The sequence below is a fragment of the Acipenser ruthenus genome, chromosome 23 (genome assembly GCF_902713425.1).
Source record: "Acipenser ruthenus chromosome 23, fAciRut3.2 maternal haplotype, whole genome shotgun sequence".
NCBI lineage: Eukaryota > Metazoa > Chordata > Actinopteri > Acipenseriformes > Acipenseridae > Acipenser > Acipenser ruthenus.
Window position 1 is genome coordinate 27,196,406 of NC_081211.1, and position 14,259 is coordinate 27,210,664.

Below are 14,259 nucleotides of genomic sequence, written 5' to 3' on the forward strand. Positions count from 1 at the left end.
TTGACACACACAAAGCAGGGCTCAAATTTAATAGATGAATACAAAAAAAAAAAACTAGGAAATCAGAACAAAAAAACCCCAAACTTACAACAAAAAAAAAATATACACCAAAAGCAATAAAATAAAAGTTTAAAAGCAGGGAAAAAGACATTTATTTAAAAACTTTATTTGTGTAACATTTTAAATCTTTGTTTATGCCAAATTGTACTTAAATTCAAGCCCTGTTGGAATGAGACACATTACCCAATCTTATATTAAAACATCCATCTCACAAACCCTCCACAACATACATGGTCCACCGGTCAGGATAACGGCACTCCACAAAGCTTGGTCACACAAACTCTACCTCACCGGCATGCTCTTTATTAAGGGGTTAATGGCCTGGGTTACATTTCTACTATCTTTTTTGACATAACTAAAAGGTACTTCAGTTAGTTTTGCGATTTACACTCGGAAGCGTGTCTGTGTTTTTTTAGTGGTACAGGTAGGTTGATAAAATGAGAGATTAGCACCAGTCTAAGGATCTAAGGATTAGCACCTCGTCCCAGTAAAGGAAATGGAGTGTCCGCGATTAGCTGGGTTTAGATGACAAGGTCTTTGTCAACGTCCTCTGCAAGAAAAACAAAAAGAGAAACTGTTAGTTTCACCTTATTACGCTTACCAACACTGCATAGGAAAACAGTAAATAGTTATAAAACTCAATTTTGTTAACCCAGTGCAAAGATACAATATATAAAAAAAATATTTGCATGGAAAAATACATATATTTGAAGTCCCTGAATGATTTTATTTTTAGTTTTAATGTACTGCAAGAGTCTTCGATTGGGTAACTAACATATTGTACACACTATTACACAGTAGGGATTGGCTCGGTTTAGATGGTGCTTGTTGCCTGTGGATACTCACGCTCCTTGAGGCCGAAGCAGCCAGCCCATTCCTCCAGGGCGATGTACTTGTCGTTGTCAGTGTCACACTGGTCGAAGAAGCGGGTGGTGCAGTGCTCCATTGGGATGAGTGGAGCACGGAGAGGAGCCAGCTCGGTGTGGGACAGATATCTGAAACACAAACACCATCACGCTCAGCTGCCTTCCCTTTCCGCAGGTGCCCGATGCAAAAGAAGCCGTGCAGCCCCGTGCGAAGCGCTACCACCTACCCGTCAATGGGGTGCTGGTCCAGCTGTCCGAACTGCCAGTGCACTGGGAAGATGTACATGTTGTAGTTCTTCTCAAAGTCGTGGGCCAGCAGGTCCAGGGAGTGCTCGCCAGCCTGCAGGCGTTTCTGGTTCTCGTAGATCTTCTTCACCTGCAGGAGAACGCACCCAGGAGACAGACAGACAGAGAGAGAGTTAGCGCACAAGCTCATCAACACACAGGCTGTGCTGCACTGTGGAGGCACAAGAGGTACGGAGGCCCTTCTCAGAAACAGAAATTTAAAAATGTATAAAATACCACATCCAAAATATCATTTCAGTTAGCTCCACTGTTGCAGGCTTAGCTTTTAGTCTATCAGCACCCTTTAGTATCTGACTTGGAGCTGAATGTGTTGTTGTGTTGCCCTGCCATGCTGTGGAGTGAAGGTGCCTCGTGTGTAGCAGGCAGAGGGGGAGACTCACCCTGAGTTTCTGCTTCTCGCTCAGCATGTTGTTATCCTCGTCGCGCTCGTACAGGGACACCAGGACGTTCTTCAGCCAGTCCCTCATGCGCAGGGGGAACTCATTCAGCTCGTTGTCAATGCAGGGAGCGATGACTGTGCAAATAAAGAAAGGAAAGAAAAGAACATAAATATGAAAATCAAGAACCACTAAATCTTATAAACAAAAATAATAATAATGAAAAGCCACTTCTGTATCTAGGGCTCCCTTAGAATTTAGACACATCGTATCTAAATCCCAGAAAAACTACAACCAGCAAAGGAAATGATTTGGTTTCTAAATCTGCCTTCCTACAGCAAAACCATATAAACCACAAGCCAGCTGCCTGGGCAGGGTGTGGCTATAAATAAACTGCACTCTGTGCTTTCTGAAGCTCAGAAACAGATGTATTTTTTGCTTATTCTCCAGTTATGTAGTGGCTTTCTGTAAGCATTCAATTTTAGCCTGCTGAGCTCCATTCATTCCTTAAACTCCTTCCATTCCACTGCACTGGATAATGGAATGCTGAGATTATACATTGGATTAAAAGGGAGGGGAGGGCAAGTTCTGGCTTGTTCCGTTCTGGCTTTGCACACTGCGTTTAAACCTGTGACTGGGGCCTTTGCATTCACACATCAATCACTGCCTCCAGCTGCTGCTGCTGGCTTTGTTGAGACATTGACTTGGCGAGAACTATTGTGGCCAGATTGCGCCGTTTAAAATCAGAGCAGGTCAGTGCTTAACTCAAGGCATCTGCTCCTTTTCTCTTGGAACCCCTTTCCTTAAGGAACTGTAATAAGCATTCACCTGCCCCAGAGTACTTCCTTTACTTACACTTGCAGGGTCCGATATAGTCCAGGTGCAGCTTATGTCCCTTCTTGGTGCCTTCCAGGGCACACTTGGTGGCGAAGAAGTGGCAGGAAGAGTCGTAGGTCTTGTTGTCAGTGCCGCAGACCTGGGAAAGATATACACTGAATAATATATCCTGAGCATTGCAGGGCTGAGGCACTGTGCAGCCTCTCCAGCACTCCCCTGATATTAATGATGCATTGTGCAGCCTCTCCAGCACTCCCCTGATATTAATGATGCATTGTGCAGCCTCTCCACCACTCCCCTCATATTAATGATGCATTGTGCATTCTCTCCACCACTCCACTGATATTAATGATGCCTTGTGCAGCCTCTCCACCACTCCACTGATACTAATGATGCATTGTGCATTCTCTCCACCACTCCCCTGATATTAATGATGCATTGTGCAGCCTCTCCACCACTCCCCTAATATTAATGATGCATTGTGCATTCTCTCCACCACTCCCCTGATATTAATGATGCATTGTGCAGCCTCTCCACCACTCCCCTCATATTAATGATGCATTGTGCATTCTCTCCACCACTCCCCTGATATTAACGGTATTTGATTGACAAGGAGAAGCAGAATGGGGTGGGGGGGTGACTCACATGCTCGAACTCGGCAGTGCTGGCGGGGCAGGTGGAGGGGTCCTGGCACACACACATGGGTGTGTTGCTCTCATCCACTTCGCACACCTTGCCCTTCTTGCAGTGGTGGTTCAGACAGGGGTCTAAAAACAAACAAAAGACAGGATTGTTATTATTATTATTATTATCATTATTATTATATTATATTATTATTATTGTTTATTTAGCAGGCGCCTTTATCCAAGGCGACTTACAGAGACTAGGGTGTGTGAACTATGCATCAGCTGCAGAGTCACTTACAAATACGTCTCACCTTTATAACACAACTACTCTTAAATGTTTGAGGGCAACCGAGAAGACTCTAAACAGGGATCCTGGCTCATACACACAGCTCTCTACTCACTCTCAGAGGGGATCTCCTCTACAACTTCAATGGCCTCATCGAACTCTCCGGTCTCCACCTGGACTGGGTTTGAGCCCACTGGCAGCTCCTAGAGAGTTAGAGATGGGCGTTGATTAGCTTAAAATATAAATGTGAAGGCATTAGATTTAAAAGGAGGGAAAAAAACTAACTTTAGAAACAGAATTCTTATCACAGGTAATAAAGGAAATGGCAAGGCAAGGAGATGGGATTTCTAAAAGGTTTGGGAAGATGCAGCCTTTTCTCAACCTTGATCGCTTTGATACCAGAGAAAGGAGGTACTGATAAGACTTGCACGTATAATCCTTTCAAGGTGCTCTCCATCAACTATTCCAAGCAATAACTATGAGCCACTGAGGGAAATTAATTTATATATTTGGAGGAAACTTATTTATTTTACATTTTACACTAATTAAAGGACTCAATATAAACCTAGACTGGAATGCACTGGTGTCAGATTGGCAACCCCCAACCATGTATGTGACGTACCTCCAGCACCTCATCGATGACCTCATCCTCAGTAGCCTGTGATGAAACAAAAGATCAGTGTCAGCAATCACTGTGGCAAAATGGATACTCTAGACACAGCCATACAAACCAACCCATGGATACCCTAGACACAGCCATACAAACCAACCCATGGATACCCTAGACAGAGCCATACAAACCAACCCATGGATACCCTAGACACAGCCATACAAACCAACCCAGAAAGTGTATTATATTAGCCCACTACACCACCAGTGCAGCCTATACATTTATAAACTTCATATTTAAAGACTGTAGACAGAGTCATATGAATACTGCAGAATAGCTTCTTGTATTGAATGTCTGTGCAAACATGCGTCACATTTGGGAAAGCAAGCAGATCCTCCATTCACAACCTCCATGTTCGACACACCCCTCACTGAAATCACTAGCAGCTGTACTCTGAACTCCAGAGCCAGTTTATTTTGGTGATCCAGACTAACATACACTGGCATACACTGTAGGTACTAAAAGCAACTGAAACATAAAAACATGTGCCCCCACAGCTGAGCAGTTTGGTCAAATTGATGTTTCGCCCATTAACTTTGCATCAGTCTTTCTGATGTAGACTCAGAGCCTGAATGTCAAAGTCTTGACAAACTGTTCAGCTGTGCCAGTGCAGTGTCTTTCTCTCTCCTATCTGCGTGTCTATGGAGGTGCAAAGGAGTTGAGTGTGGGGGAGGAGGCAGGCAGAGGTTACTTACAGGAGCAGCCAGGGCTTTGCCACCCAGGCACAGGAGGAACACAATCCAAACCTGCATTTTCTATCTCAACCTACAAAGGAAGGAGAAAACAAAAGACATTTTAGAAGCCAAGACTACAACTATGCATTAATGTAGAGACCCCAGGTTAAGATAAAGTAACAAAGCAATGCAGGCAGTTATACGACCATCCAACACAGTGTGGGAGAGAGGATTGAATACGATTTATACAAGTTGTTTATTGTGTTTATTGGCAATCTGAATCTCTTTGGAATCTCTGCGACATGCAGATAAGACCAGACTTTGACGCAAATACACCGAACAGGTCATCCAGGTGGAGACTACATTACATGAATCACACTAGCCTGTGCACCCCTACCCCCCTCTCTGTGCTTTCCCTCCAATGAACACCGATCTGACAAGGACAGATTTATGCTTCAGCATTCCTAAAGCTCATAGCATTAACTGCAAATCTGTCACTACCCTGGGACGTGTGTTGAGAAATAGCACAGATTTGATGGATCTTTGAATGAATTGCAAATCCTCTATAGATTCAAATGACTCACTCCAAGTATGGATATATGCTGCCACACTAATTCATTTCAATGGTGTGATCCTGGTGCAACCTCAATTCATCCATACTGAGCGATCATCAAAATATCAATACTTTTGCCTATTGCTGTATATTTGAATGTTCACTCTGATCGTCACCACTAGCTTTCAAAATGCAGAATCACACCTGCAGGGTGCTTCTAGAATTAGCTATAAAATGATACAGAACAAGAATTCTGACATGATTCTGCACTTCTGAACTTACAACTGCATGGTGACATTTTCTGTACCGATTCTTTGAAAATAAGGGCAATTACTGATAAACTGTCCACATAATAGATACTCTGTCCCAAGCTTGAATCAATTCCTGTATTCCCCATCTTTCTTCTCTAAATCCCTGCTAATAATCTCTTCTACTGCATGAATGCACACGGCTATCAAAGAACCTTTATCTTTATTGTCTATCTGAAGATTGATTCATTGACTTCCAACTTCTTAGCAATGTCTCCAGCCCTCAGCCTCTTTCAAGAAGCACTGTGGAAGAGGGTCCTGTTTCATCCTTTCCAATACAGGAGGGATCTTTGTGTACATTGAAATGTAACTGAGAAGGCATGGAGATTAATTATAAAAAATAAGTTAATTTGGTGCAATCTCATTATTTGTATTTTATGGATAAAACTAAGACTTAGTTGTCACAGTTTGTTTGGAGCTGCTGCGATTGAAAAGGAAGATGTCAACACATTCCACAGATGAGATGAAGCCAAAAGGCTGACTAAGGCATCTGACCCCTGACCTCCCCAAGTTACCACATTGCTCAGACTCCACTATTCACCCCAGGAATTCCAACTGCCTTCAAACTGAATGTTTTTGGAAAGGGGTTATTTCAAGACGTTTGTTGGCAAATCTATTTTTTTGTACAGTTACCTGGGTTGTCCCTGAAGAACCTGCAACTTCTGGGGCAGGAAGTTAATCCATCACAATAGCCTTTCTTTCGATACTTTTGGCTTGTCCCTAACAGAGGTCAAACACAAATCTGGGTTTTTCTGTTGACATTTAATTTATTTGGGCAAGCTTGTTGGTGCACACGTGTGAACACCTTTAAAAAACAAAAATTACAATTCCAGCTAATGAGACAGTTAGATACCTACAGGACCAAAGCAGTCCAAGTCAATTCCTAAAAGGGACAGTTTAGGTTGCCTACTCATTCACCACATCAGATGAATAATGCTTCTGTAAGGGTGTGTCACTTACTACCCATTCATTTTCACCAGCCAGCTCATTCCCCCTCAGCTTTGATCTCACTTGAGCAACCAGTGCTGTATGTCTGTGCTAACCCTTCACAGCCCAGGGCTATAAGAAGAGACCCAATAACGGAGCCATTTGTCATGAAACCCCACCCTCCTGGAAGAAAGTGTATCCTTGGCCACCATGGCCTTGGCACTTCTTTAAAGACTCACAGCTGAGAAGCGGTTTGTTTTTGTAGCTTTTAAGTAAACACTGCAGTAAAGTGTACAGAATACAGTCCTGTCAATCCACCTGTACTGTTTTTATTTGTGAGACAATATATTGTTCTATCTTACTTACACTTTATATATATATATATATATATAATATATAATCCTTTAAAAAAAAAATCGGTAAGTTATTAAGATAGTGTTTTATTCCAACATAAGATGACACAAAGGGAAATTTGGTCTGCATTAATATTTAATTCTCAGAAAAGGAGGCCAAATATATGGACTTAAATAAAATACTACTACTACTAATAATCATAATAATATTAATAATAAAAAAAATGCAGTGGATTTGTGAGCAGACATGGCATGACCCAACACACGGCTTTTATTTGGAAAAAGCAAATCCAATGGAACTGGGTGGAATAGGTAGTCAGACTGTATTTTTTGGCCACTCAGTGATACCAGGCACAGGCAGGCTTTTTCCTCCTTTTCTTGTTTTCGTTGGAAGGCAACAAAAGGGCCTTGCTCCGGATGTGAGGTCAGCGGTGCTGCTCTCTTTGAAGAGGACTTGTGTGGAAGTGAACAGCTGAAGCTTCAGACTTCACACACAAGGAATCCCGTCTGTCTTTCTCCAGAGGCACCGTTTGCTTTGGAGCACGGAAAGTACATTTTGTGTTCACTAAAGAGCATCATCTCCTGAAATGTCTGTATTTAGTTTGGAACTCGATTTAGCTCTCTAGACGCCTTACGTAACTGAAACAGGGTTTTTTTTTTTGGAAAGTAGACTGAAAAGAAACTTTGAAGGCTAAAATAACTCCCTTTTCCCAGGGTATTAGATTTGGAAGTAAGCTATGCTAATAAACAGCAATAGTCAGGAAAGCCAAAGCTGTGTGGCCACAGGCCAGACTACATCCATTCAATGCACTTAATGGACAGCTTTAAAATATGATTAAGAGCTATTTTGTAAGGTAGCAGACTGCTACAGAGCTGTCCCTCAGACTCTAGTGGAAAGTCCAGTGTTTGAATCACTTGTAATTTGACACAGTGACACCTACATCACTGCAGCCACCTAAAGCCATCTATTTTGTGTTCACTGCACAGCTTTGGCTGTTTAGATAAAATAGACCAAATTCTTGTATAATCTAAACAGCGTCCACACTAAACACTCCATAATAACACAGTCGCCCCCCGCCGGGTGATTTATTGATCCCTTCATTAAAACGAAACACAACATAAAAATCTGTGAACAGCCAAGAGGGTTCATTTTCAACTTGATGCTTAGATCACCTGAGGGTATGTCTGGAATAACAGCAATGACGTATCATTTGAGGGCGTAGTCCACATTAAGAATCAAATCTGAAGGTTTTGCTTCTAGCTGATGTAAAACCTCATCCAACACGTTACTTACTTTGGAATGCATTCACGCGGTACAGCCTGCAGTACACATCAGACAAGATGTACAAAACAAATATTGTACCTGCAGGAGAAGACTCACAGCGAAGTGACTAATGCTTTTTACTACCCCTCCCAGTGGCAATCAGAGTGCTTCTTTATAGAAACAAATTGAAATGCAATGCACTCTCTATAAACAAACAAAAAGCAGTCAGTGAAATCCAAACGGGTATGCCAAATATAATTCTTGCTTTATCTTTTCAAACTCTCACAGTCTTTGAGGAGGCTCAAGCGCTTTCCAAGGTTTTTTTTTTGTTTTTGTTTTTTTTAATCCACAGGGAGATTAGTGGCAGGCATTTTCCAAGCAGGGAAAATTAATTCCCTAGACACTTTCCATTTGCTAATGTGGATACCGCTATTTGAACTAAAAACACCAGTTAGTAGGTTTGCCCCAATAGCATAGTCTTGTGTTCTTATAATTCTGTTTCGTGAACCAATATGAGCACGGTAATTTACAGTGTTCTTGGAATATTGAAATATCAGCAATACATATTTATGATTACCTGCTAGACAAGAGCAAGGCAATCCAAACATTTTGCAAGTGGCCGACTGCTAGACTCCAGGCAACTGATCATTGAAAAACGAACTTTAGTTGCAAATCACAACAAGGATACAAATTATATATATATATATATATATATATATATATATATATATATATATATATATATATATATGTTACAGTTGCCATGCATACAGATAGAGCCAGCAGGATTGTTTCACTTATTCGGGAAATGGTTTCACAACTTAGAGTAATTTTCTATATTCAAATATAAGAGTACACAATACAGATAACTTGAAACAGACATTCCATCGGGAGCCAGTAATGGGGAGGGTTTACTGTGGGGGAGGGTTGAAAAGTCCACAGACCCCACCCCAAACCCCTGCCCCCACTTCACAACTGCCTATGTGGCAGACAATAGTGTCACAATGCAGTTAACCCTTTCATGTTTCAGCTATTCTGCACCCCAGTTCAGAGCATCTATACAAGCAGATTTGAAACGTGTTCACTTCTAGCTATCTGTATCAAATGAAAGTTTAAAATCACTGTTGCAAATTAAAAATAAGAAGAAGAAGAATAACTCATCAACAAAGCTTATGTTGCCATGAATGTTAAGATTATTTGAAATTCCTGAGGGGCAACGTCTGATCTCAAATTCAACAAAACAACTGCACACACACTCCCAAAATGGAGATGCAAAAAAAAGCACATCCACAGACGTCTGAAAAATAAATAAGTAAATAAGTAAATAAATAAAGAAAATGACTTAATCTAAACGTTTCCTTTGGTCAAAAAGTTATTACACGATATAAAACGTTTAAACTTTGTCAATGTTAAGGAGCGGTACAAAAACAAATCACTGCGCAAAGACAAGTCTGGAGGAAATGAAGTTAAAAAAAAAAACCATAAACAAAACCTCACTTTGGTAAATTAAACTACTAAATAAAACAACAACAACAAAAAAGTTTGGGAAAGTTTAACAACGTTCAAAATAAACAAAACGAAATCATTGCGCAATTAATATGAATTACATGCAAGGACTCTTGTTCGTTAGCAACGGGATCCTGAATAAGAACTAGAACTGTAGTAAAGAACGAACGTTTACAAGTTTGGAGGTTTGGAGGTTGTTTTAAAAGTTCTCTTACCTCAGTTCCGACGAGAAGCGAATTCGAAGCAGCTGACTGTTTGAGGGGCAGGAGGAATCTGACGGTTCCAGAACGAGCTTTCAGAAGTCTGACTGCAGCTGACTGTGGGCAGGATCAACCCCCTCCATTGTGGAGGTTGACCAAGCATCCACCCGCCAGTAAAAATACTGGCTAACAGAGTTCTCAGACTGATTTTTTTAAAAAAAGACAAAAGCAGTCAAATTTAGGGAGTTGATCAGTGAATATGATAGCTAACCATATGATGTGAAGCTAATCTCCAGGTTAAACTACTGGTTAATATTGTATATTGTATATATAAAGAAGTTAGCATTCCATGCAAATGCAGGAGTATATTATACTTCCCTTAATTACATATAGACACATTTTGCTTATATAGATTTTTTTTTTTTTTTTTTTTTTTTTTTGGATGTAGGCTAACCAAAAGGTTAATATATATATATATATATATATATATATATATATATATATATATATATATATATATATATATATATATAACAGTGCAGTAAACGTGTTATTTTCAAGAATGTAATGTATATATGTAAGTACTTAAAGAGACTGATTCACTTCCTTTTATTCAAACTACTACAATGACAATGCAACGTGTAAAATAAATAAATAAATAAATAATAATATTTTTTACATTTTACCATACAAATTGCAGACAATCTCCTGCTTGGATCCATTATGAAGCATGTGATTACTACAGTACCAGAGATGTATACAGCAGACACATTCTATTTGAAAGTTTTCCTCAAAGGGCAATGTTGGTTAACAGTATTCCAGAATAATATTGTAGTTCCAGTTATGCTGTTGGCTGTGGTAGGTTTACTGTCCTCCCTGTGTGACAAAGTAACCTGGACAGCTTTTCAGGAATAGCCCAACCTTCAGTGGTGTCCCTTGGGTCATCTGCTAACATAAGCTTCAGCCTTCATCAGTGTCAACATTTATGACTGAGGTGATATCTAAAACGAAGATGATTTATAGATATCTCTTCAAATGCAGTCTGAGATATCTCAAAATGATCATTTGGCTGAAGAAGAGCTGTCTCCACACCCGTTGTTTTGCAAAGTCTTTTTGAAATTCCTCTATTGAAATATCCTCATCTACGTACACAATTAGGTCAAAGTTCATTTCCATCTTACAATACTTTGGATTCTGTCAATATGAGTGGTTTGTAAACAGTGTTTGTTTTAAACGACACAGTGTGCTTAGCAATAGAATGTGTTTGTGGTGAGGCCTCAGCAATGCAATACAGCACTGCCACCAAGACAAGCGTCACCAAGGCCAGGCAGCAGCAGATGGATTAATAATGCCTTGTTACTGGAACTTCACTCGTAAGAACAAAAACATCTGGAATATTTTTTTAAGAAGACTGCAACGTGGCAACAGCAGCTCTTCCTTTCCGCCTGCAGCCTGTACATGAAGCAGAACCAAATGAAAAAAAAAAACAGTTAATTATAACAGCTCTCTTTTTCTGAATACGTGGCGGCGTCAGTTTTTTTTTAAACAGCGTGTTTTGACAAAGCAGAACATTATCAATGTGGAGAGAACCCTTTTACTGTGGATTACCACCATATCCCAGGCTATACATGTACAAAAGAAAAATGTTTATGCCCTGTTGTACTTGAATTCACCTCACTCCCCCATCTCCTCATCCCAGCAGTTCAACTACAAAGCAGACTTTAAAATGAGGCTTCAAACTCTTTTAAACAATCACTGGGGTGAATGCTTTCATATTTACAGTATTACTTGTCTGGAAAGAAACGTGTGCATAACAACCATTCTTAGTCTGGTTTCCTAGATGGGTCATTCAAACACAGGTTGACGACTTTGATAACATTTTCTTTTTTCTTTTTTTTAATTTTCATAATTACCACAAAGTCAACTCCCTGCATAGGGATTGTCCTTCAGTATTTATGTCCATTGGTTTTAATTTTCAGATTCATAACATTTCCCATTTACGGCATGGACAAATAATCTAATCGAACCAAGTCTTAAGTGGTTTGATCATTGTGTATCAAAAATCTCATTGCACTTAGGTTCAAATTGTTGGGATCACCTCCAGAGAGAACGTATTCAATCTTTGAGAGACCCACAGAGTTTTAAAACGAAATCTCCTCAGTTTTTGAGCAGCTGAGAAATGAAAGGCCTCCTCTTTGTCCCAGACAGAGTTCTTATGGCTCCTCAGCTGTACCCTAGCAGCATTGGAATAAGTGCTACCCTTGAGCTGCCTTTAATGGATATGATTGCAGGGTGTGAGATATAAGAGGTAGGTGTGGGCTCATGTAATCTGTTATTACTTTGTGAAGGGCTCTTGTTTAGTTTGTCTTGCTTGTTTTTCCCCCCTCTGATGAATTGAGGGTTCAGTGGAATTTACTGTACTGTTACTGGTAATGTAAATGAACAGCGCTGTTGTGATTGATATCAACATCGCCCTGCTGTTGGTCAAAGACAGCGTTATTGCATGAATATAGCCACCATCTGTCAAAGTAGGTTTTCACACTTTGGAGATCAATAAAATGGCCCCAGTATCTAGCTAGACTTCATAGCCACTGGGTATACAGACTGTCCCCTTCATAGTGTTGCTATATTGGTGTTTTCTCTGTCTCTATTTTGTCTTTTTGAAAATTGGCAGCAGGTGGTGTTTGTGGAGTGTGCTGGCTTCCCCTTCTACCTCGTCTTGCCGGTGTATCCATGGGAACCCGTAGGCCTTGGCAGGTGCTCTCTGTACAGTAATTACTGTTGTTAATAGCAGGCTGTCTCAGCGACATGCCAGATGGGTGCAGAGGTTTTCCAGTCTACCACAGTTTCCATTTCTTTTTCATTATAACTAACTGGAGGTCAGTGTGTAAAAACGTCTGCATTGCCAACAGAACTCTGGGGTGGCTAAAATTCTATAAGAATGTAACTAGGGCCTGCTGTTTTACTGGATATGTTATAGAGTATATGATACCCAACCTGGAACTAATATTCGTTTTTTGTGTGTGTTACAATAGGTAGAAAACTAATTTCAATCCCGTTTGTATTTTAATTTGTTGTACGTAGATTTACATCTACTGCACTGTCAACTGAAGAGCAGCTATTTTGTCAGCAGCTGTTGCAGATGTACAGTATTTGATCAGACAGTGAAAATACTTTTGCCATGTGCTCATTGCATGCGTGTTAAGATGGAGGGCACCCAGAGGAAAGCAGATCATCCCCCCAATAAAGGTTTCCCATAGTAAAAGCATAGCAAAGTGTAATAAAGCACAGTGAAAGCATGGTAAAGCATAGGCAAGCATTGTAAAGAATAGCGAGGTATGGTAAAGCTGAACTAGAGTGCTTACAATTATAATCATAACTGAATGATCCAAAAATAGTAAAATATTACGAGATGTCTGTCTGTTCAGCAATTTTGTATTAAAAAAAAACAAAAACAATTAAACTAACAAACTCTCTCTCTCTCTCTTTCTCTCTCTCTCTCTCTCTCTCTCTCTCTCTCTCTCTTTCTTTCTCTTTCTCTTTCTCTTTCTCTTTCTCATTCTCTCTCTCACTGCCAGCTGTACAAGCTTACAAGCCCTGCAGGTATTGAAAATTGAAACCACACCCATTCGCTCCTCTGTGGTTTCAATTACTAAATTTATCAGTGCAGTTCTGAGAATGCTTTGACCTTTTTCCTCTTCTGGGTATTCCAGCAACTGGTAACCAGTTACAGCCATGAACTGGGACTCACTGTTACTGGTTTCTTACTGGTTATTACCCAGCAGTTTTACAGAAATACACAGCACTGGTTGTTGAACAGCAAAGTAAAGCAGTAGATTTGCAGTGAAATAAAATGTGTTTTCTTTATATGCATTAGTATAGCTTTGGAACCGCCTTTACAGTTATCCATTAATGTTCGGCTTACAACCAGGGCCAGTCTTTGCTGTCTGGGAATCCACCCTTTGCAATTTCTTATTGGTTACCTTAGGACCGACTGGCAGTCCCTCCTCCGACCTGTCTATAAAGCAACACACAGAGGCGGCTTGCGGATCACACAGATGTGTCACTCTCTGTTGCATTCTTTCATTTGGAGATGGGGGGTAATTTTGTTTTCTTCCCTCTTGACTACTGTTTGATAGGTTTCCATAGAAACCCCTTCAACATGTGGAGAAGCTGAACCCTGTCTTACGATCATGGCTGAACAATGGTCTACCTCTGTAGGCCACCAGTAAACCCTTTATCATGTTGGATCGTGGAGAACATGTTGTGGGTCTATGTTCATAATCTAAACAGGGACGTATCTAAATATTGTGACTTTAACAACGGTGCTCAACCAAACTTTACTACATACAATAAAATGCATTCAGATCAAGGAGGTCTCCCCTAGAGCACATTTCATACATTTGAAGTCAGACCCCCTTCAGGAGACCAGGGTTCAAGGCACTG

General features: G+C 40.4%; 1 protein-coding gene across 1 annotated transcript; it reads right to left on the reverse strand.

Annotated features, from left to right (window-relative positions):
- Positions 1-9,980, reverse strand: LOC131699664 (SPARC-like). The gene is made up of 10 exons (XM_058997075.1): positions 9,829-9,980; positions 4,724-4,793; positions 3,981-4,016; positions 3,474-3,561; positions 3,092-3,213; positions 2,465-2,585; positions 1,613-1,746; positions 1,154-1,302; positions 907-1,055; positions 1-610 (listed from the first exon to the last, which is right to left on the reverse strand). The coding sequence occupies exons 2-10, from the start codon at positions 4,778-4,780 to the stop codon at positions 582-584; spliced, it is 885 nt and encodes a 294-aa protein (XP_058853058.1). The 5' UTR covers positions 4,781-4,793; positions 9,829-9,980; the 3' UTR covers positions 1-581.
- Between the last annotated feature and the right edge of the window lie 4,279 nt (positions 9,981-14,259).